Raw genomic sequence first — 23,682 nt, forward strand, 5'->3', positions numbered from 1 at the left:
TCAAAAGCCCTGCCTTCATTATAAACACAGCTGCCTGTAGTAGATATGATAATAATGACTATTTACTGATGTACTAAGCCATTTGGTTTTAGGTTATACCCAGGGTTGCACCATGCAATAAACCCTGTTTGCAGCCTACTGACTTATTTACTCATGTCTGTTAGTTTGTCCTTGCTGTAAGCACTGGACTTTGACTCATATCTGCACACCCCCATTCTCACACTCCTAAACAGCAAATGTTTTAACATACCTAATACGACATTGTACCTGCTACTAGAGGATGCATGCAGCTGGTATTGTTCGCTCACCAAACACTGGAAAGCATGAACAATGTTATTTCACAACCTTTTATAGTYGACTTGTGACAGGCTTTTATCCTAAATAAGAATTCAAATCAACTTGGCCAGTCTGGTATTTCTCGTACTTTTTGTTGCTCTTGCCTGCGCTCTAATGGACTTACCATGTACACGGGATATCTTTGTGGCAGAAGGGCAATGGTGCCATCTTGTGGTATCAAAATAAAATGGATTCACTTTTCTGAGAAGGTAATGAAGACGACCTGTGTACAGCGTCTGTGTTAGTCTACGACAACAACAGCATAACTAAATTAGTGATTAGATTGAACGAATCCGAAGGCCTAACAAAGTAAATATCTGATACATCTGAATGTCATGAAAAAGAACACAGAAGATGGAACTTTTGAAAAAGTTTTACCAAACTTCACGCCCAAAAGACCGCTTGGTGCGCCTCAGCCGGACGGAACCGGTTGGAACACATTGGCTCTATTCACGACATTTCTCTATTTGCAACGTTCGAAAACGTTTGGCAATTGAACATGGCCTCGCATTATTCCGTGGGCGGGGTAAAGAGCACCTGTCGCTAATTACAGTATATTCAAGACAACAAAAAGAGGTCGTTTCAACAGGGAAGTAGTCTCGCCTACAGCATCTAATCATCTAAGACGAATTGCTACTTCGATCGAGAAAATATTATTTGGAAGACTGTTATTTACATTGACGGAGAAAAACATGAAACAGGTGTGGAGTGGTGGTCTATTGTTCGTACTGCTCGCYGTACTGGTCCGCGGTCAGTTGGGCGAAGATAAACAAGGATGCGCTTGGGATGTAGACACCGACACCGACCAAGGTCTTGACCCAAAATCCCTTGACGCTGGAGCCAGCTATTTGGCTCACCTGCCGGAGATCTCAGACAACAAGGGGTGTCAGGACGCTTGCTGCGGATACCAGGACTGCCAGCTCGCTTTGGTTGGAACCCCAGCGGATGGAACTTCGGAGTGTTTTCTCGTCAACTGCATGAAAGATGGACAGGACGTCTGCGTCTTACAGTCCGATACACAGTTCAAGGTCTACCGCAAAAAGACGCATCCAAAGACTACAAAAATCGAAGTTGACGATATTAGTGAAGCTGGTGTGCCCAGGGAAGTCAACTCGACAGGTAGGCATATTGATCTTTAGGACAATGACAATTCAGGGGCGTCATTGGCACTAATAGGGACTGCTTTAGCTAAGTAGGCTAGGCTATATCAGCACTTTGTCAATTAATATGCCAATAGACTATTTTTTTTGGGGGGGGGGGTCAATATGGCTTACAAATTGGGGTCATGTGCCAGATTACCATTCCCCAYCTCTCTCCTTGTTTTGCAATTAATTTTTATTGAGCTAAGTAGTCTTAGTGCAAGATAAATACTCTAGCATTTCGATTTGATCTGTACTTTAAACTGACAAAGGCTAAAGTGAAAAAAGTGACTTGTGGACCACTCAAGTTTATACAGTAATGTCTCTTTATTTGCTTCTTCCTATACACATTATCTCAGTGGCCACCAGTGCTCATTCTTCTGGATTTCATTCACATTATCTCTAGATCGATCAATGGTGCTGTGTTTGCGTCTCATACATGTTGGTCATACATTCGTAACCAAGTCAGGTGCGGTTTATGAAGTGGAAAAATTAGGAAAGTGGTTTCTGTGCCAGGGGTATTGACCCGCATCCTGTGATGTGGGGGTATTGACTCACACCAGAATAGTTCTTGTTTGTCAACTTCACCCAAGTTATTTCAGTGGTGTAAAGTATTCAAGTAAAAATACTTGAAAGTACTACGTAAATATTTTTTGGGGAGGGTCTGTACTTTAGTACTTATAATTGACTACTTTTACATCACTACATTCCTATAGAAAATTATGTACTTCTTACTCCATACATTTTCCCTGACACCCAAAAGTACTTGGATGCTTAACAGGACAGTAAAATGGTCCAATTCACACACTTATATCAAGAGGTCATCCCTACGGCCTCTGATCTGGCAGACTATACGCAAATGCTTAATGTAGACGATGTCTGAGTGTTTGCGAGAAAATTGTACCGCTTGGATTGCCTAATAGAAGTTTTATACTTTTACTTGATACMTAAGTATATTTTGACAATTACATTTACTTTTGATACTTAAGAATATTTAAAACTGAGTACTTTTGCTCTAGTATTGTGACATCAGTGATCTTCAGGTTGGAAAGTCAGTTCGAGAAAGAGGCCCAAGTTCCCGACTTGGAATTCCGAAGATTTTTTTTCTCCCCAGTTTGTGGTCGTTTTTTCCGAGTTCCCAGTTGTCTTGAATGCACTGAAGTCGGAAGTCAGAGATGTCCGACTTCACATTTCCCAGTTTTGAATGCGGCAAGAGACTGGGCCAACAAGTCAGCCAAGTTTGCATCTGCAAGATAAGATTGATTGGCGTAAAAGGTGTGGTGGAGGAATTCAGGTCTCTGCTCTTTTGTCATGTTTTGTTTACCCATTCCAGCTCTCATGGTTTCACTCAGTATGTAAATCATTGGGAAATAAAGGCCGGAGAGAGCTACAGTAGGACTTCTAACTCCTCCTAGAAGGGTGCTTTTCTTTGACAACTAGGCCCTCATCATACATTTATTTGCACTTATACTATTTTGTATTGGTGTTAATCATATTTTCATCTTGACTGATGTAGTTCCCGATTGCTACTCTGAGTATAAAAATGGCCCCTTTTTTTTTTTTTTTTTAAGCATGTAATTTACCTGACAACGGATAGGTTTCCTTGTGAATTGAGCTTATCGTGACCCGCTTCAGTGTTAACCTCTCGTCTGCCCTTTCCTCTTCCCTCAGATAAGTGCCGCATGCCCATGGTAGTGGGTTCCTGCCGCGCTGCCTTCCCCAAATACTACTATGACGTCACCAACCAGACCTGCAAGCTGTTCATCTATGGCGGCTGCAACGGCAACAGCAACAACTTTCAGAGTCAGGAGGAATGTGAGGGGGCTTGTAGTGGGGTGACAGGTAAGATGTTGTTCTACCTAGTTGATTTTCCATTTTTGGGGGAAATACTTGTGTATCTGTGGTTTCTGTTGGCCCAGCCATGGCGTCACTGCCGAGGGGTTGTCAGTGGAATTCGGCTGTGTCCTTAAGTCAACACAGGCAGTCTGAGGGGGTGGGACAGAGCCAGCTGTATGAGAAGGAAGTGACCTTGTGTAAACTAAGTAACAGCGAGAGGGAAGTCTCATGTTACTAACAACCTTCAACAGGGACTGCTGGGGGGCAATTCCATGGTGATAGAATTACGCAAATACCTTTTTAAACATGTATACGTTTTACAAAGGCATATTTACAGGAAGAACTGTGCACATACTAAGTTTGTTAACAGAAAAAAACAAGTGAGATTTGACTAATTCTTTGCATCTGCAGTTCTTCCAGTGAATATAGATATATATTCTCTATCTCAGCAAAAAAAGAAACGTCCCTTTTTCAGGACCCTCTATTTCAAAAATAATTCGTACAAATTTAAATAGCTTCACAGATCTTCATTGTAAAGGGTTAAACACGGTTTCCCATGCTTGTTCAATGAACCATAAACAATTAATGAACATGCACCTGTGGAACGGTTGTTAAGACACTAACAGCTTACAGACAATTTAGGTCACAGTTATGAAAACTTAGGACACTAAAGAGGCCTTACTACTGACTCTGAAAAACACCAAAAGAAAGATGCCCAGGGTCCCTGCTCATCTGCGTGAACGTGCCTTAGGCATGCTGCAAGGAGGCATGAGGACTGCAGATGTGGCCAGGGCAATAAATTGCAATGTCGTACTGTGAGACGCCTAAGACAGGACGGACAGCTGATCATCCTCGCAGTGGCAGACAACGTGTAAAAACTTCTGCACATGATCGGTACATCCAAACATCACACCTGTGGGACAGGTACAGGATGGCAACAACTGCCCGAGTTATACCAGGAACGCACAATCCCTCAATCAGTGCTCAGACTGTACGCAATAGGCCGAGAGAGGCTGGACTGAGTGCTTGTAGGCCTGTTGTAAGGCAGGTCCTCAGCAGACATCACCGGCAACAACGTCACCTATGGGCACAAACCCATCGTCGCTGGACTAGACAAAACTGGCAAAAAGTGCTCTTCACTGACGAGTCGCGGTTTTGTCTCACCAGGGGTGATGGTCAGATTCGCGTTTATTATTTGCGTTTATTGTCGAAGGAATGAGCGTTACACCGAGGCCTGTACTCTGGAGCGGGATCGATTTGGAGGTGGCGGGTCCGTCATGGTCTGTGGCMGTGTGTCACTGCAACAAGCTCAGTCCGATGATGCTATCTCAACGCTGTGCGATACAGGGAAGACATCCTCCTCCCTCATGTGGTACCCTTCCTGCAGGCTCATCCTGACATGACCCTCCATCATGACAATGCCATACTGCTCGTTCTGTGCGTGATTTCCTGCAAGACAGGAATGTCAGTGTTCTGACATGGCCAGCGACGAGCCCGGATCTCAATCCCATTGAGCACGTCTGGGGACCTGTTGGATCGGAGGGTGAGGGCTAGGGCCTTCCAGGACAGAAATGTCCTGGAACTCGCAAGTGCTTTGGTGGAAGAATGGGATAACATCTCACAGCAAGAACTGGCAAATCTGGTGCAGTCCATGAGGAGGAGATGCACTGTAGTATGGCATCTGGTGGCCACACTAGATACTGAATGTTACTTTTGATTTTGACCCCCCCGCCCCCCTTACCATTACTGTTAATCACACGTCTGTAGAACTTGTTCAGTTTGTCTCAGTTGATGAATCTTATGTTCATATTTACACATGTAAAGTTTGCTGAAAATAAACGCAGTTGACAGTGAGCACTTTTTGCTGAGTTTATATACACTGTGTAAATTGCTCAAATTTGTCATGGTGCGTAGTTGTATTGTTTTTCTATCAATGGTTTGAGATTTGAAAGTGAACAATCTGAGTCTTCAGCGTAACTCTGTTACTGTGGAAATGCCCTGGGTTAAAAGATGTGTTGGGTAAGTCTTTGTTTTCTCTGTAAACAAATAGGTAGTCCTACTTTTCTCAACGTCTTACATTTTTTATCATTATTTAATGTGCATTTTGTTAATCTCCCGAAGTCAAAACTCCTAAACTGGATTGGGCAGTCAGCGTTTTGTCTCGACTAAAACTGCCAAAACACAAACGATTGTGTCAACGCCTTTTCAGCAGGCTTAACTAACTCTCTTGTGTGTCTTTGTCCACACCCCAATGTTATTTAGGTTTTTCATAGCAATCCGTACCGGTTCTATTGTTTCTTTGCTGTAGGGATGGGCAACTTTGATGGGGGTGGGGGCSACAAAAAATTGGAACTCATCATGGGCTAAATGAGTGACTGACATAACTACAGAAACACTGATGCACAACCTAATTTCGACATGGCGCCTTGTGTATTCTACACTGAACAAAAATGTAAAGAACTGTTCCATATGTATAAGTGTGTTTCTCTCAAATTTTGTGCACTATTAAAAAAATATATATTTACGGTAAAATCACCCGCTGTTTTATCCTATTACAAACTTTGTTTGCACAGTTCTTCCTCGAAGTGTGCTTTTGTAAAATGTTCTGTGGAGATTAAGTGGTCCTTGTGCATAGCGTAGCATGGCTTGTAAAATGTAGAAAATCAATGGTATGTTTGGTATGCATTTTAAACTGATAAATCTAATTCTGTTGTCTTGGAATTTCCCTGTAGGCCTGTGTTAATCTMTAAACAATCCTCTATTGTTAGAGGGAAGTTCTAGCGTGCATCACTAGTGGTATACTGCACATACTATTGTCCTTTTTTTCTTCTTTTTTTTTATAGTCAAAAGAGCATCTCCTTTAGGTCACACCTCGTCAGTGGTCATACACAGAGCATTACGCCTCTTGACATGGCAACCTACTGTTAAACAAAGTGGCCCACTCCAAACCACAGTAACCTCCATCACCGTGCACCCCATGGGGAGACAGGCAAAAATTCATCTGTGGCTTGTGTTCAGGCACACACTCCCTCCACTAGGATCCTGGCAGCATCCTTAAGTCTGTCACATCAGTCCAGCAGGCTACTAGTCCAACTACTGTCTGTTTCCAACTATGCTACAGAAGATATAATAGTACATTTAACTCAAACGGGTCATTTTAAAGGCTTTTGGAACTGTTCAACAGAACCATGACCATTTTAATGTGAGTCTCTACTGCTAAGCTAGTTAGTTTTACATCATCCCTTTGAGGTGTAGAGTGTTTGTTATGGGTGTGTCGTGTGCATAGATAGTCTTATGATTGCTTCAGCTTACCCAATGCCAAACCGGTTAAGTGGTTAAACCGGTTAAGCACCACATTCTAGCATCCATTCCATAATAATAAACTGTTCATGATCAGGCTCTTGCAATTGGAGCAAATGTATACAGTACCAGTCAAATGTTTGGACACCTACTCATTCTAGGGTTTTTCTTCATTTTTACTTCTAAATTGTAGAATAATAGTGAAGACAACTATGAATAACACACGTAATCATGTCGTAAGCAAAAAAGTGTAAAACCAAAATATATTTTTGATTTTTCAAAGTAGCCACACTTTGCCAACAGTGTGCAAAGCTGTCAAGGCATTCTCTCAACCAGCTTCACCTGGAATGCTTTCCCAACAGTCTTGAAGGAGTTCACACATGCTGTGCACTTGTTGGCTTTTTATCCTTCACTCTTTGGTTTGGGATGAGTTGGACCATCTCAATTGGTTTGAGGTCGGGGGATTCTGGAGGCCACACCATCTCTCCTTCTTGGTCAAATAGCCCTTACACAGCCTTGATGTGTGTTTTGTGTAATTGTCCTGTTGAAAAACAAATTGTACCCCCACTTAAGCGCCAACCAGATGGGTTGATTWTTWTTTTTTTTTATATATATACAGTTGAGGTCTGAAGTTTACATACACCTTAGCCAAATACATTTAAACTCAGTTTTTCACAATTCCTGACATTTAATCCTATTAAAAATRCCCAGTTTTAGGTCAGTTAGGATCACCACTTTATTTTAATAATGTGAAATGTCAGAATAATAGAATTATATTTTATTTCGTTCACCTTCCCAGTGGGTCAGAGGTTTACAAACTTATTTGGTAGCGTTGTAACTTGGGTCAAATGTTTCAGGTAACCTTCCACAAGTTTCCCACATTAAGTTGGATGAATTTTGGCCCATTCCTCCTGAGAGAGCTGGTGTAACTGAGTCAGGTTTGTAGGCCTCTTTGTTCGCACACGCTTTTCTGTTCTGCCCACATTTTCTATAGGATCAGGGCTTTGTGATGACCATTCAATACCTTGACTTTGTTGTCCTTAAGCCACTTTGCCACAACTTTGGAAGTATGTTTGGGGTCATTGTCCATTTGGAAGACCCATTTGCGACCAAGCTTCAACTTTCTGACTGATGTCTAATATGTTGCTTTGATATATCCACAATTTTCCTGCCTCATGCCATCTATTTTGTGAACTACCACAAAGCACCCCCACAYCATGATGCTGCCATCCCCGTGCTTCACGGTTGGGATGGTGTTCTTCGGCTTGCAAGCCTCCCCCTTTTTCCTCCAAACATAACAATGGTCATTATGGCCAAACAGTTCTATTTTTGTTTCATCAGACATTTCTCCAAAAAGTACAATCTTTGTCCCCATGTGCAGTTGCAAACCGTAGTCAGGCTATTTATGGCGGTTTTGCAGCAGTGGCTTCTTCCTTGCTGAGCGGCCTTTCAGGTTATGTRGATATAGGACTCGTTTTACTGTGGAAAAATATACTTTTGTGAAGATGCTGGTAGAAAGGTACAAGGTCCTTTGCTGCTGTTTTGGGATTGATTTGCACTTTTCGCACCAAAGTACGTTCATCTCTAGAAGACAGAACGCATCTCCTTCCTGAGCGGTATGACGGCTGCGTTGTCCCATGGTGTTTATACTTGCGTACTATTGTTTGTACAGATGAACGTGGTACCTTCAGGCGTTTGGAAATTGCTCCCAAGGATGAACCTGACTTGTGGAGGTCAATTTTTCTTTCTGAGGTCTTGGCTGACTTCTGTTGATTTTCCCATGATGTCAAGCAAAGAGGCACTGAGTTTGAAGGTAGGCCTTGAAATGCATCCACAGGTACACCTCAATTTGAGTCAATTGATGTCAATTATCAGAAGCTTCTAAAGCTATGACTTCATTTTCTGGAATTTTCCAAGCTGTTTAAAGGCAACTTCTGACCCACTGGAATTGTGATACAGTGAAATAAACTGTCTGTAAACAAGTGTTGGAAAAATGACTTGTCATGCACAAAGTAGATGTCCTACCTGACTTGCCAAAACTATAGTTTAACAAGAAATTTGTGGAGAGGTTGATAAACACGTTTTAATGACTCCAACCTAAGTGTATGTAAACTTGCGACTTCGTATGTGTATAATATACACTTTCATTTGACACCAGATTTGACATGCTCTTATAAACTTCACCTGTTGGTTCTCATGGGTCCTTTACATGGAAGTGCCCAACAAGAAATTCCACATTCTTCCATTTAAGGCATCAGTAAGTCTGAATTATTGCTGGCTGCTTGTTTAGACAGAATGGCTGTAATTCAGGATTTTTAAGAATACAAATTGCACTCMAATCCACTATCGCTCTTTTCTTTTACTTTTATTTTTAATGGGTTGTAGTGTTTCATGAACGGCTGTTGCTAATATTAACAGGAAGAAGCKACAGCTGATGAAAGACCCTTGCGTTTTCCATGTATTAATCACTTCATTATCAACCGATARACCGTTTTACAGTAAGGTTAAACCGTGAGTCAACGTGCTTTTGTTCAGTTAATGGCTTTCATGGACCATCACTTTCTCAACAGGTGCTGTGCTGCTGTCCAAGGACTCGCCCATGCAGAGAAGAATGGCTATGCCTGCCGACGATCAAGGTAACACGTAGTACTATTTACCATCACCTATTTTAAACGCTTTCTTTCGCTGTAGTAAAACTGGTAATATCATACAGCATCTCTTGGCTGGTGTCTGCTTTTAAAAGGCAAAATGTCATGATCCTCAACATTAAAACACAACTTGACTGATGTGTATAATGTCAACTACTTGTGAGACCTGAGGGGGTTCTCGATAAATCAGTGAACAGTTCCACATTCCTCAGTCCTTCCGTAATGTGTACAGCTCCGCTTATCTGTTTAACACACTTCAAGTCATAGGTCATGTTAGGAAGCCTCATACAGTGCATTCTGGGAAAGTATTCAGAATCCTTGACTTTTTCCACATTTTGTTACATTACATCCTTATTCTAAAATGGATTAAATAAACTTTTCCTCGTCAATCTACACACAATACCCCATAATGACAAAGTGAACAAAAGGTTAAAACAAACATATACCTTAATATCATTAGTATTCACACCCTTTGCTATGAGACTTCAAATTGAGCTCCGGTGCATCCTGTTTCATTGATGTTTCTACAACTTGGAGTCCAGCTGTGGTAAATTCAATTGACTGGACATGATTTGGAAAGGCGCGCGCACACACACACAGCTGTCTAAGGTCCCACTGTTGGCAGTGCATGTCAGAGCAAAAACCAAGCCATGAGGTCGAAGGAATTGTCCGTAGCGCTCAGACAGGATTGTGTCGGCACAGATCTGGGGAATGATACCAAAACAAACATTTCTGCAGCATTGAAGATCCCCAAGATCAGTGGCCTCCATTCCTAGTTTGGAGCCACCAAGACTCTTCCTAGAGCTGGCCGCCCGGCCAAAGTGAGCAATTGGGGGGGGAAGGGCCTCCTCTGTGGAGATGGTTGTCCTTCTGTATGGTTCTCCCATCTCTGCAGCACTCCACCAATCAGGCCTTTATAGTAGCGTGGCCAGACTGAAGCCACTCTTCAGTAAAAGGCACCTGACAGCACATTTGGAGTTTGCCAGAAGGCACCGAAATAATCTCAAACCATGAGAAACAAGATTCTCTGGCCTGAATGCCAAGCATCACGTCTGGCGAACCTGGCACCATCCCTGTGGTGGCAGGTTCATGCTGTAGGGATGTTTCAGTGACAAGGAGACTAGTCAGGATTTAGGCAAAGTACAGAGATCCTTGATGACAACCTGCTCTCGACCTTCGACTAGTTCACCTTCCATCAGGACAACGACCCGACGCACACAGCCAAGACACCGCAGGAGGGGCTTCGGGACAAGTCTCTGAATATCCTTGGGTGGCCCAGCCAGAGCCCAGACTTGAACACAATCTAACATTTCTGGAGAGACCTGAAAATAACTGCAGCGACGCTCCCCATCCAACCTGGCGGCTTGAGAGGATCTCCAAAGAAGAATGGGAGAAACTCCCCAAATACAGGTGTGCCAGGCTTGTAGCGTCATACCCAAGACTCGAGGCTATAATTGCTGCCAAAGGTGCTTCAACAAAGTACAGAGTAAAGGGTCTGAAATTTCCTTTATTTTAATACATTTGCAAAAATGTCTAAAACAGTTTATTTTTTAATTCTTTTGCTTTGTCCATTTTGGTGTGGATTTTTTTTATTCTCCCTCAATGTAATACGTTACAGCCTTATTCTAAAATGTAACAGTGGAAGAAGTTAAGGGGTCTGAATCTTTTCCGTGTGCCTTCGGAAAGTATCAGTGTGAACAAGGCTTAAGAGCTTTTCACACCTGGAATGCGCAACATTCAGGGCTTGTGAAATTATACTCAGGCTAAATATAAGCCTTCCACAACCATAAGACCCACTAATTTTATTATTGTATCTAAATCGTTTATCATTTAACCCCCTCCCCCCAATAATCACTGATCTGGCTTTCAAGTCTCTATGAAAAAATTGCATTTTTGTAAAAGCAAAAAACCACCAGAACCATGCATAATTCACACTCACTACATGGAGCAGGCGTTTATAGAAAATGAACACGTGATYGTGAGTAGCCAGCTAATCTTCAGATTTAAATATTTGCTTGAATTGTTATGAACACACCCTTCTCTCCGTCTCCAACTGTTTGAACAGCATGTTAGCCTGTCCACTTTGTTCAGATGTTGAAATCAAGTAGCCTACCTTGTGTTTAATGCTTATTGCACATTTARTGTTAAACTAGGTGTCAAGTCTGTTCAGTCTTTGGCTAACGTGTGGTGCAATTTCATTGCCAACAGATTATATTTTAGTCCCATGTTTTATTTTCTAACGCACACATTTAATCATTTGAATTCATAAATTGTATTTCATAATTAAACTTAGGTGAATATTGCCTTCAGTTTTAAATTCAATTTCCATTACTTATATACCGTACCACCTACTGATTCCCACTCGCTCACTTCCTCCCATTGTTAACTAACACTTCTCACCTTCAACAAACCCCAACAGGCCTCCCTACTCAGCAACCCCTCTTACATTTACTTGTCTTTCCAGTGACTGTCATCGCTGGCTCTAAGGGAAGGAAAGGATCTGATGCTGACAAACCTACAGATCACAAGAGCATTGAATATAAAGGTAACTGGATAGTCACTACTTTTTTTTGGCTTTTGTCTAGCTCCTTAAGGTTGAGGTTCTATGTAAACCATTCTCCCTGCACGGTGTAGTTTGCTGTTCTGGGATCGGTCTCAAGCGTCCTTCCAGATGTGATAGCCTTTTTCACAAGTTGAGGCCTGCAGGTTTGAGATCAGTTATTTTATTTTAAACGGTTTCCTTTTGCACTTTAGTACAAAACAAAAGCACACACAAATAACAAACATATGAAATGAAGTATTGCTTAAGCAAGACACGGGACAAGAATCTAGCAAAAATGACTTACAACGACAAAGTGTTCCTAGTCAGTATTCACAATCAGACTGACACCACATCTTGAGAAATCTGCAGGGGGGGAAACAAATATATTTTCCAAGTTAAGGGGGGGGGGGGGGGGTTGGTGGTGGTTTGGGGGGGAAGGGGGGGGGGGGGGGGTTGGTGACTTCCATTCTGTGAGGATAATTATTATTATTTTTTGCAGCCACCATTACAAACTTCAAAGCCTGTTGTTCCTCATAGGACGATCTTAGAACAGACGCTGAGCAGCCGAAGAGGGCTTGCTCTGCGTCAGGTTCAATAGCCCTCTCTGAAACCTTTTTGAATAGCAATCAAAGATGTTCCTCCATAAATGAAGTAGGGGGCAGAGCCTAAAATGARYAGTTAATGAACCCTCTGAGGCTTTACATTTGTCACACAGTGGGGAGAATTTACCCCCAGGTCTATCACTTGGTTTTGGAGTAATGATTGTCTATGCAAAACTTTATTGTATCAATTGATATCTGGCATTCATGGAACAGGAGTGAATTGGTCATGCACTACAGTACTTTAAATGGTATCCTCTCTAGCTCACTTGCTATAATATTATCTGAGATGCATATGAGATCACTTTCACCCATTTTAATGAATAGCCAGACAGTCTGCCAAATTAATCGAATTAAGTCTCGTCGGTTAGGGACAGAGGCTATGTCTGCGGTATAGAAGCACATCGTCTGCATATAACGAAATGCGGCTTTTCCCCCCCTAATTTAAGACCTTGGATATTAGGATGATTCCTTATTTGTATAGCCAGGGGTTCAGGGGCGACAGCAGCCAGCTAAGTGGGAAACCCTGCTGGACAGAGCTATGTAGTTCAAAGGGCCTAGATTTGTCGCTGTTGGGCAGGTAGAGCATTTTGACCCAGGCGATAAATAAGTCGCCAAATCCAAACCTAGTGAGCGCTTCGCATGTATGACCATTRTATTTGGTCACACGCTTTTTGAGCATCTAGCTATTATAATAGCCGCCTTGGCACGCTTCCCATGATTTGCGTATAGAATGTTAAGCAGCCTGCGCACATTAGAAAAATAACCTGCCGGGGATAAACCCGGTCCGATCTGGATGAATAATGGTTGCATGTTTGTTTAACCTATTAGCAAGTACTTTGTTGATACGTTTAAAAAAAAATCTAAATTAAGCAATGCTATCGGTCTAAAATTTGCGGGATCTGTTACCTCTCTGCCTTTAAACAAGGCAAATATTGGCTTACAATGATTTCGGCAAAAGTAATTTTCTGTTGAATCAGTAAACATCCTGAGTAAGAGGGGAGCGAGAGCTTCACTGAATGTTTTATAAAATTCACAGCCAAAACCATCAGGGTCTCCAGCCTTTCCAGGGGGGAGAGCTTTTATTGCCTCAATTATTTCTTCTATTGTGAAATTTGAGTTTCTTTGGTCGCTATTAAGTTTTTGCAAGCTGACGGCATCACAGAAGGCTGACGCATCGGATCTGGAAAAATATAACTGAAATTCTTTGAAGCAGTTTATCTCTTTAGGATCTGTCAGCAAGGTGCCCGCCTTAGACCTGATTTGTATGGATTGTTCGATTTGCCTGTGTACCCTTTAGTTGTCAAGCGAGCTACCTTTCCAGTTTGTCCCCTAGTTCAAATTGTTTTTGTCTCAGCTTTACTAGATTACTGACCTGAGAACCAATAATAGAGTTGTATTCATATTTTAACATCAAAATATTGTTGTAGTCAACCTGAAGTTCTGGTTGTCTCCAAAGCTGGGAGTTATTTTTCTATCWTGCGATTCCCTGTTTTTGTCACTCATATGAAATAATGACCTCATAACCYCTTAACGTTTCCCGTAGTGTAGAATCAGATACCACTCCTGTGTCATTAGTCTGAGGAACTCATTCAACTTAACTGTTATGCAGTTGTCCCTCTCTTCTGTTTTGGCGAAGAGAGGGACAACGTAATTGGACTGTGGTCACTTAAGAATCTATGGTATTTTGAATTGAGCACTTTGGGTATCATTTTGCTGTCTTCTAGAATAAGACAGACTGCTCATTCTACTCTGTGGGATGTTGCAGTCTCTTCAGATGTCCACTAGATTCCTGGATTTGTTTAGATTATTTAGTACCTGGACACGGGTGAAATTTTGTAGAGTCTGTGTAGACAGGTTGTCACGATATGGATCAAGGTAACAATTAAAATCGCCTCCGATTAGTGGAATTAAGATCTGGGAGTAAATAAAAAAAACATTAGGAGAGATGTGGGTTGTCAATGTTTGGGCCATAGACATTCAATAGGGTGACCGGGAAAGCGTTAATGTTGTACCTACTGTGTGGGTCTGTGGACAAGAGTTAAAGAGCTGTTTTTACGAAAGAATAGCAACACCTCTTGCCTTGGAAGAGAAGGGTGTTTAATAAACTTGAGAAATCCAGTTGGATCTGATGCTGCTGTCTGGCAGCACAAAACACCGTAACAGACCCCAGCGAAACCCACCCTCCCCACTACTCCAAATGAAGCATTGTTCTCCCCATCATCTAGAACAGACCAATACTACGCTAGCAACAGTCAGACTTAACAGTCCTCTCCGCGGTTGTTGGATTTTTTTTGTAATACTTTGCCGCTTTTATGAATAAACATAATCCACTGTTCATTCAATATTCCAGAAATTTGTGGCCAGGGGATTTGCTGTAGTTTTGACACGTAGCTTGCAGCGTCTTCGGGCTTGGTGAAGGCTCCTGTCATGGCGTTGTGATTAAAATGCAGGCTGTATTTCACCTCCGCCTCATGGTCTGCATCACAGCAGGAAGTCAAGAAACAGAATGCAGAACGTTGCTCCATCACCTCCACCGTGTCGTTGGGGAAGATGAGAACCTTTTGTATTCCATTTCTCCCTGTTGTATAATGAGCTCCTTTTCCTGAAAGCTATGTACCCTTGCAATTATGGTGTGTGGCTTGGCACATGATGAGCAGTGTTGTAAAAATAGTTTACAGTACTACTAAACATTGTGTTTTTTTTGGAGGGGTGAACTTGTAAAACGGTGAATTAAGATTTCAAAATTTGTGTCAGAGATATGAAGGAACGCTTCTACCTCACGCGCGCTAGCGCCCCACTTCTGAGATCCGTTCTGAATGTCCTCTGGTCTTCCTGTCTTCCACAGATGCTTGCATGGTGCCCTCGGACTCAGGCCCTTGCCGCGCTGCCTTCAATATGTTCTACTTTGACCCCAGCACTCGCTCCTGCCAGTCTTTCATCTACGGTGGCTGCCAGGGAAACGGCAACCGCTACGACACACTGGACGAATGCATGGCCCGGTGCACTGGAGAGCACGGTAAGAATTGTTTTCCATTTTGTTGCGTTAGTGGGATTAAAATGGATTTAGTTTTYTCATTGATCAACACAATGCTCCATAGGTCAGTGAAAAGAAAATTCTGCAAATGTAAACAAATAAAGTAGTTGCAATATGTTTTTTAGGCAAGCCTAAATTATGGGTTAAATATGGCTTAGCAAATCACAAGTTACATGGACTCTGTGTGAAATAATGAGGGTTGACATGATTTTTTAAAATGACTACCCCTTCCTCTGTCCCCCATACATGCATCTGTAAGGTCCCTCAGTCAAATATTTAATTTCAAGCACAGATTCAACTTCATAAAGAAGAGCAGTGATTGGTAGCTGGGTAARGATAACGAATCAGACTTTGAATATCTCTTTTAAGCAGGGTCAAGTTCATCATTAGGGTGTGGATTATGTATTAAATCACCCAGACACAGAGTCATACTTAACTGAGCTGCCGGACAGGAAGGAAATGTCACCATGAGGCCATTAGTGATTTTAAAACCGCTACAGAGTTCAATGGCTGTGAAGTGAGAACTGAGGTAGATCAATAACATTGGCCGAAATGCAAAGCCTTATGTTTGGGTCAAATCCAACACAGTAACTGACGCCTTATTTTGAGGCATGACAGGGAAAATCTACTTTACACCAGACACTGGGAGAGTAATTCACATTTCAGCAGGACAATAATCTACATCACAAGACCAAATCTACACTGGAGTTGTTTACCAAGAAGACAGTGAATGTTCCTGAGTGGCCAAGTTTCTGTTTAATTTAAATCTGCTTAAAAAAATCTGACACTACTTGAATTGCTGTCTAGCCATCATCCCAAACACCTTGACAGAGCTTGAAGGATTTCAAAAATAATAATTGGCAAGTATTGCGCAATCCAGGTGTGCAAAGCTCTTAGACTTACCCAAGAAGACTAACAGTTGTAATCGTTGCTGCCAAATGTGTTTCTAACGTGTTGACTTTCATTCAATTTTTTTGTAGTGGCTATAGTGATCTCTCTTTTCTGATTCCATAATTTTCACAGGTGAGCAAGGGCAACACAATGGCCTTAATAACCACATGACACCAGGTAAGCTAACCTTCCTTAGGTTCTAGGCTAGCGGTGAGGTTTAAAGGGTCATGTTCCAGTGGGTGTGATGGCAAAACTTAACAGTTCTGAATACAGCTTCAGGAGAGTCTAGAGGTTTTGATTTAAAGTTTGTTTTGGGTAGTATATGAACTTGGCTTGTGCGAGCCGGAATGGCTTGCGCGAGCCGGAATGGCTTGCACAAGGAGCAGAAGCCAGAGGCAGCTTGATGTACAAGTACACCCCCTGGACAGCAGGTTAGTTTATCACAGGGCATTACTGCCAATCTATCTCCTTAATCCTGAGTGCCAAGCAGAGACGCATCAGGTGCCGTTTTTAGTCTTTGGTATGACTCGTCTGGGGATCAAACTCTTAACATTCAAATCTGAGTGCCCAAGCCACTGCATTGATCTCATTGATAAATGAGACTGTTATAGGTAACGTGATGCGAAACCAAAGAGTCATCATGAACAACTGAAAGATACACTGAGTGTACAAAACATTTGGGACACGAACACTTTCCTAATTGAGTTGCTCCCCCCTTTTTACCTCAGAACAGCCTCAATTTGCCAGGGCATGGACTCTACAAGGTGTCGAAAGCGTTCCACAGGGATGCTGGCCCATGTTTACTCCAATGCTTCCCACAGTTGTGTTAAGTTGGCTGGATGTTCTTTGGGTGGTGGACTATTCTTGATACACACGAGTAATTGTTGCATGTGAAACCCAGCAGCGTTGCAATTCTTGACAAACTGGTGCGCCTGGCAGCTACAACCATACCCTGTTCAAAGGCACTTGAATATCTTCTTGCACAATCAGTCTCTGAATGACGCACACATACACAATCCATGTCTCAAGGCTTAAAAATCCATATTTAACCTGTCGCCTCCCCTTCATTTACACTGATTGCTTGAAGTGGATTTAACGTCAAGGGATCATGGCGTTTTCCTGGATTCATCTGGTCAGTTTGTCCCGGAAAGAGCAGTTGTTCCTAATGATTTGTACACTCCTTACGTATTTATTTGGACAGTGAAGCTACAACTTTTAATTTGGCTCTGTACTCCAGCATTTTGGATTTGGGATCCAATGTTTCAGTGACAGTACAGCCAGAATGTCACCATTTTATGAGGAAGTTTTACTGTTTAGAAATAAAAGCACTATGTATATCTTGTCCATTTTGAAGGTGTCGTAAGTATTTTGACAAATTCACTTGTGTTTTGAAGTAGTCTTTGGTCCCATTATTCCTAGCATTCAATGACTACATAAAGTTTGACTCTACTTACTTGTCTGCATTTGGACAATTCCAAGGTAAAAGTGATGCTAAGACTCCTATTTCACTTTAAAATGCATGTCAAACAAAAACCAATGATTGCAAAGTTAAACTAACTACACACTTCTATGCACTTGGACTAGTTTGAACAATTTCCACTGAAAACGTTAAACAAATTTACTTGAACAGTGCAGATGCAAAGTTTTGTAACACAATGACGGCACAAACTGTCATTCTCAGCAAAAAGCTGTATACAAGCAACCTATTTCAGACCGGTCTGCGCGTTTTTAAAGTTAGAAATGCAATTCAATCTTAAACGGTGGAAGACTGGTTACGACCGGAATTCTTCCCATTCAAGTCTATGGACATTGAGATGCATTGGGATTTATGCAGATATGGTTGTAGTGTGCAAAGTATTAGTGGTATCAAAAGGTTTGTCAAGCTACCGGACCAGTGGCAGTCTGGACATTGTTTTGGTGTTGTAGCATCAAAACCGTAAAAGCTCATGTGCTACAGCGGAATATAAAAAGTATAATTACCAACCGTTTCTAAAGTTGTGCTTTGCTTTCAGGAAGCACACTTATGTATGTTTCTGAAAACAAACGTTATTGTGTATGCTACCATGATTACGGATAATTATGAATAAATCGTGAATAATGAGAAACTTACAAAGGCACAAAGATCATAGCTCCAAGATCTGCTAATTTTTCACCATTACCAATAACAGGGGAGGTTAGCACTTYGGYCTATGAATATGATTCATAATTATCTGTAATTATTGTAGCATCCACAAATGTAGCAGTGTTTAGTAACATATTTTCTTACTTGCAGTAAGTAACTCATCTCCAACACAACCCCAAAAAACTGCAAGTTTGAGTCAATATGGGACCAAATAGTACACTTTTGATTACTTTAATATGCATATAATTCAATTTCTCCAAATACTTAGCACCTTCAAATGGGGGGGGGGGTGTGATGATATTTCTAAACAGTACAACATATTTATGAAAATACCCTCAAATAAAAGTAATGTACTATTGCCTCATATGAAACATTTTGCTCTCAAATGCAGGAGTTTAGAGCCAAATTTTAAGCTTAAACTTTCCTGTCCAAATAAATACGTAGGGGAGTGTACTTAAAGTAAATGCATCATCCTTCCCCTCCAGGGTTCTTCCTGGTGACCACGCTGGCAGTGACTTCAGCTCTGATCCTGATGGGTCTGATCGTCATCACCGTCCGGCGCTCCAAGCTGCAACGTCGCCACCTCGGTGACAAGGAGGACCTGCTGCCCTACGAGCAGCTGTTTGAGGAGCAGCTGCCCGAGGAAGCGCTCCCAAAAGTGTGCACTGCACCATGAGGGAGCCTGCTCCTGTGTGGCTCCATGGAGCCACAGTCGACTCACTCCACTGTCACTTTCCATTCCACAAATATCACTGACCCGGAATGCCTGCATCTGTTGGTTGTCAAGGGATGTATTCAGATATGATGGGAAGTTGTTTAATTGTGGCTTTTTGTCCAAATAGCCACTGTACTAATTATGTAGATACAGTGATACGTGCATTGCTAATACATGCATACCTGAGCGGTGTTTAGGTTTGGGGTGTAGTGAGTGATTTAGGCCTATGCTTGACATTTTCAGATCATAGTGAATTTCTGCTGCTGTCATTTACTTTGTGTTTATTTAAAAGGGAAAGACTTTGACGCGCGGTCTCCCGGACACAGATTACGCCTAATCTTGGAGTTAAACTCAATTGAGACTCTCCATTTTTAAAATGCTTTTTAGTCCAGGGTTAGGCACATCAATGGGTCTGGGAAACCTTGCTTGAATGTGGTTTTTAAAACCCTTTTTGTAAACTTAAGGTAATGAACATACTGCTATACTATGTTTACTGTGAGATGTTATTTTGTACACCCTATATTCAGTGGCAAGATTGCCTTTTTAAAATATAATGAAGTCAATTTAATGAACCAACAACCTATTTCATGTAATATTTTACTTACAGTTTAAGAGATGCACATCATTTCGATCTTAAACATGACATAACTGTTATTTTCATGACTAACACTAATACGAAACATCTCCATATAGAATGTAAATGTTCAGTATCTTATTGTGGGATTTCCGGTTCTACCTGTAGCTCTGCAGCAGTGAGCTGGATGACGTCAACACTGCGTCCTCTGTATTAACTACTGACTGTGTTTAATAAAGTACTGGTGCTTGATTGATGGCTGAATATCTCTTTATAAGCACATTTTGTACAGTGCAAATTGAGTCACARAAAATAATTAAAGGAGAATAATACATTTATAAATAAGTAGTAAATGGATACCTTTCAGAATGGTCAAACAGTGGACAACTGAAAGCGCCCTAGGTAAAAGCAGTAATGTATGTCCATATTTTTCTTAAAAATGTCCAATTTGTCAACTCACTCCCATCTGCATTCGTATTGCTACAGATTGGAGAGGACAAGGCTGGACGGTTTCTTTTTCTTACCTCTAGAGGGCAGAAGTGACCATGATGCATACTRGGTATCTTCCTGGTGAAGAGACTGATATTTGTGGGCACTCCTTAAACTGATCTTATTAGTACAGTTTATGCGTAGTGTAGGATTCAAATGTTTTCTTCAACACTAGTTATGGTATTTCATTAAGTGATTTAATTTACATCAACATCCTATTCAAAATTATTATAATGTAGGTTCTCATACAATTTGTTTCACTGTCAATTTATTTGCACATTTCATCGCCATGCAAAAGGACTCAAGATAAACTCTTAGTTTATCTTGATGTGGTGGGTCGTTTTGTAATAAAATGTAGGAATTAGCTTAACATTTTCATCCCGCACCAATTCTAAAATGACCTAGCTAATTGAGCAAACTTAATTCCCTATTAATCTGTTCAAGGCCCGGGAAATGGTTAGTGATAAAGTAGGTAGCAAGCCGTCTACAGAGGCTGTGGAGTGGGTGTGGTCATGCAGGGTTCTGTGTTGTGTTCTTGGCTCTTTTTCCAATTCATTTTTCTCGATTCCTTGCACCCTCTCACCACAATCCATTGGAGAACAAGGTACAAGGGGAGGGACTTTGGACCTTTTCGAATACGGTTGAGAAGGAGGCGAGGCGATAGGATGCGTGGAACCACAGAAAGACAAATTGAGAGAGCCCCGGTGTAACGTTCACCTTCCTCTCCCGTTCCTTTCTGCTGAAGAGACTCAATACGAAGCAGCTGGCCTCCTTGATGTGTCCTTGGGTACTAAAGTGCTCTGCTTTCGCTGAGCTCTAAAATGAGGCCCTAAAGACCAAATGATTCGCTCATTTCCCAACCATGTAAATCCTCCCACGCACGCACACACACACACACACTCATTATTAGTCAATGAGATTCAAACTCATTTCCATAAACAGTCAAACATAATGATCATTTTAGTTGTGCCCTGGCTCTGACACAAAATGTTGAGGTAACTGATGGCCAAAGAGGATGGTAGGAATGAGAGGAGAATGGGATAGATCGAGAAAGTACAGGGGAGGGTTCGCGATACGGATGTTGGGTGGACCAGAGAGACTTCAAGAGCAGGACTCCAACAGCGCAGCATGGGGGATAATGTTTATAGAGAGCCTGTAACCCTCATTCACTGTCTGAAAGCAGATACACTGGACACTGCCCACCCCTATAACTCTCACTGACTGTCCAAGGTAAATCCATAGGACACTGTCAGCCCTGCTCCTACAGTCTAATCCTTCTCTTCTCTCCACAGCATGCCCCCAGGCCCAAAACCCGTAACTCTCCTCCTGCAGTTCCAGTGGTGTTCACTATGTGGGGCTTTGTTTGGCCCGATGTGTACCCTGGCCTTGGTAACCTATCTCTGTGTTGTTGTCAGTGCCTGTGGTCATCTGTTTTCAATCCAGTGTTGGTGTAATTGTGCTTGTTTAGCATGACCCCCTCCCCAAACCCTAACCCCCCCACCTCCTGTACACCTCCACCCCTCACCAGCTGCCTGACAGATTTAAGGGATGCTCTGCATTCCTGGGGGTATGAGTGGGAGTGTGATCCCTCCCTTTTCCCCTTCTCCAACACACATTGAGACGTGTGTGTCGGGGTTTGTGTGTCAGGAAGTTATAGATGGTGGGTTTGAATGCGTGAAGGAGGGTGTTTGTCTGTTTGGTATTATGTCAAGTAAAAGTGAGTCTGTTTGTGTGTGTATGTGTGTCTGTGTGTAAGCTCATCATGCCCAGGGACACCACAGTCTGTCCTCACACTCCTCCCAATAGAGCCCCCCCCCCCCCCAGCAGCGTAGGACCTCTAACCGTGGACCAGTTTACCTCCCTAAGGAGAGTGTCCCACACCTTGGGTACTTCCCCTCCCCTCCAGCCCTCTCCCACCCATCACCAGGTCTTTAGCAGGCTGATAACAGAGCCCTAAAACTCCACAGAGCCAACCATAAGAACTGACCCCAAATCAGCCATGCCAGAGAGGAGGAACAGAGGAGAGAAAGAGAGAGGGACAAAAAGGGAGGAAAGACAGAGGGAACTAGAGGGAAAGCAAGAGAAAGAAAGTAGTGAGGTGAAGGCTAGGAAAGAATACTTCTCCACTAAGTATGATGTCATGACTTTGGCTCTCTAGAGCGTGGAGGGAAGGTCCGAAAGGGGAGTTGATATCTTGGCAGTAAAGGGGACTGAAATCCGAGTGACCCCGACTAAAATTGAAAGCAGTTGCGAATCCTCTGGAGGGCCGAAGTTTTTGCGATCCAGACTCTGCTCCCAGTTCCCACGACACCAACCGACCTCCACTTCTCTTTTTTTTATCCACTTCCCCTCTATTTTCTCTTTCTTTCTCTCATTCTTTCGTTGGTCCCCGTGCCTATAAATGGGAAGTCTGGTGATATTTTGGAACGCCGGCCATGACCAGTCACACTTAAAAATGTCAAATGAAGAGGGGGATGGTTTCACTGGGTTGGAGTAGAAAATGCTTATAAAAAACAGCCTTGAGAATGCTAAAATGGCCATGAAATGGAAAATACTTTTGGCGGATGATTTAGGCGATGGTGAGGTGGCTAGACTACACCATGTCCTTTGACCCCTCTTTTCCTCCAAACACTTCCTGGTATGTGGCTCTATTTCACTGATGATTTGTTTTTGTGAAAGTGTGAGAGAAAAACCGAGAGCAGTATGATGATGAAGGGAATGTGTGGAGGAGGGAAAGTTTTGTCAAAGAAATATGTCGGGCAAAGTGTTGGTGGGTTTATACATGTTTATAAATCGTTTATCAGTCGTTCATCCCTCCGAGGTCATGAGAACCTCTCAAGCATAAAACAAGATTGACAAGATACAAGATATGTAATGTCAATATAATAATAACAATATATGCCATTTAGCAGAAGCTTTTATCCAATAGCGACTTAGTCATGCATGCATACATTTTACGAATGGGCACCGGGAATCAAACCCATAATCCTGGCGTTGCAAGTGCCATGCTGTACCGAGTCCATGACGGTAAAGTGTTGCGAATGGCTATTCAGTGTATTTAACAGTATCCAATGAAATATGTGGCTATGCCTACACAAAGGGGTACAGTACGTACTTGTGTATGTTCTCCCAACCTCTTCATTTGGCACGCCCATTCTACGATAGAGTGCCATAAAACATTTTGATCTGTCTTTTAATGCAGACTGAATGCTAAATGCCTCCAGACTCTGTGTTACATCAGGGATAAGTTTATAACCTATTGTTACCTTGAGATGAAGACCAAATGGTCCTTGATGGCTGTACATCTCCCTTGCCAGGACAACAGACCAATCAGGGCCTTGTATCTACTGCGAGTTAAAGCCAGGTGAAATCTGTGTGGTATTCCTCATGGTAGCCAAGTCGATGTGTGTGGTAAACTTTACAGGCAATTAACTGTATTTATGACATTAGAGGA

The 23,682-nt window shown here is 42.2% G+C and overlaps 1 protein-coding gene across 1 annotated transcript; it reads left to right on the forward strand.

Annotated features, from left to right (window-relative positions):
* Nucleotides 1-734: 734 nt before the first annotated feature.
* LOC111960511 (kunitz-type protease inhibitor 2) lies at nucleotides 735-19,814 on the forward strand. Its single transcript, XM_023982524.2, has 7 exons — nucleotides 735-1,455; nucleotides 3,147-3,317; nucleotides 9,182-9,247; nucleotides 11,724-11,804; nucleotides 15,249-15,419; nucleotides 16,461-16,505; nucleotides 18,936-19,814. Exons 1-7 carry the CDS (start codon nucleotides 1,029-1,031, stop codon nucleotides 19,124-19,126), a joined length of 1,152 nt encoding a protein of 383 aa, XP_023838292.1. The 5' UTR covers nucleotides 735-1,028; the 3' UTR covers nucleotides 19,127-19,814.
* Nucleotides 19,815-23,682: the final 3,868 nt, after the last annotated feature.

The sequence above is a fragment of the Salvelinus sp. IW2-2015 genome, linkage group LG4p (assembly GCF_002910315.2).
Source record: "Salvelinus sp. IW2-2015 linkage group LG4p, ASM291031v2, whole genome shotgun sequence".
Taxonomy (NCBI): domain Eukaryota; kingdom Metazoa; phylum Chordata; class Actinopteri; order Salmoniformes; family Salmonidae; genus Salvelinus; species Salvelinus sp. IW2-2015.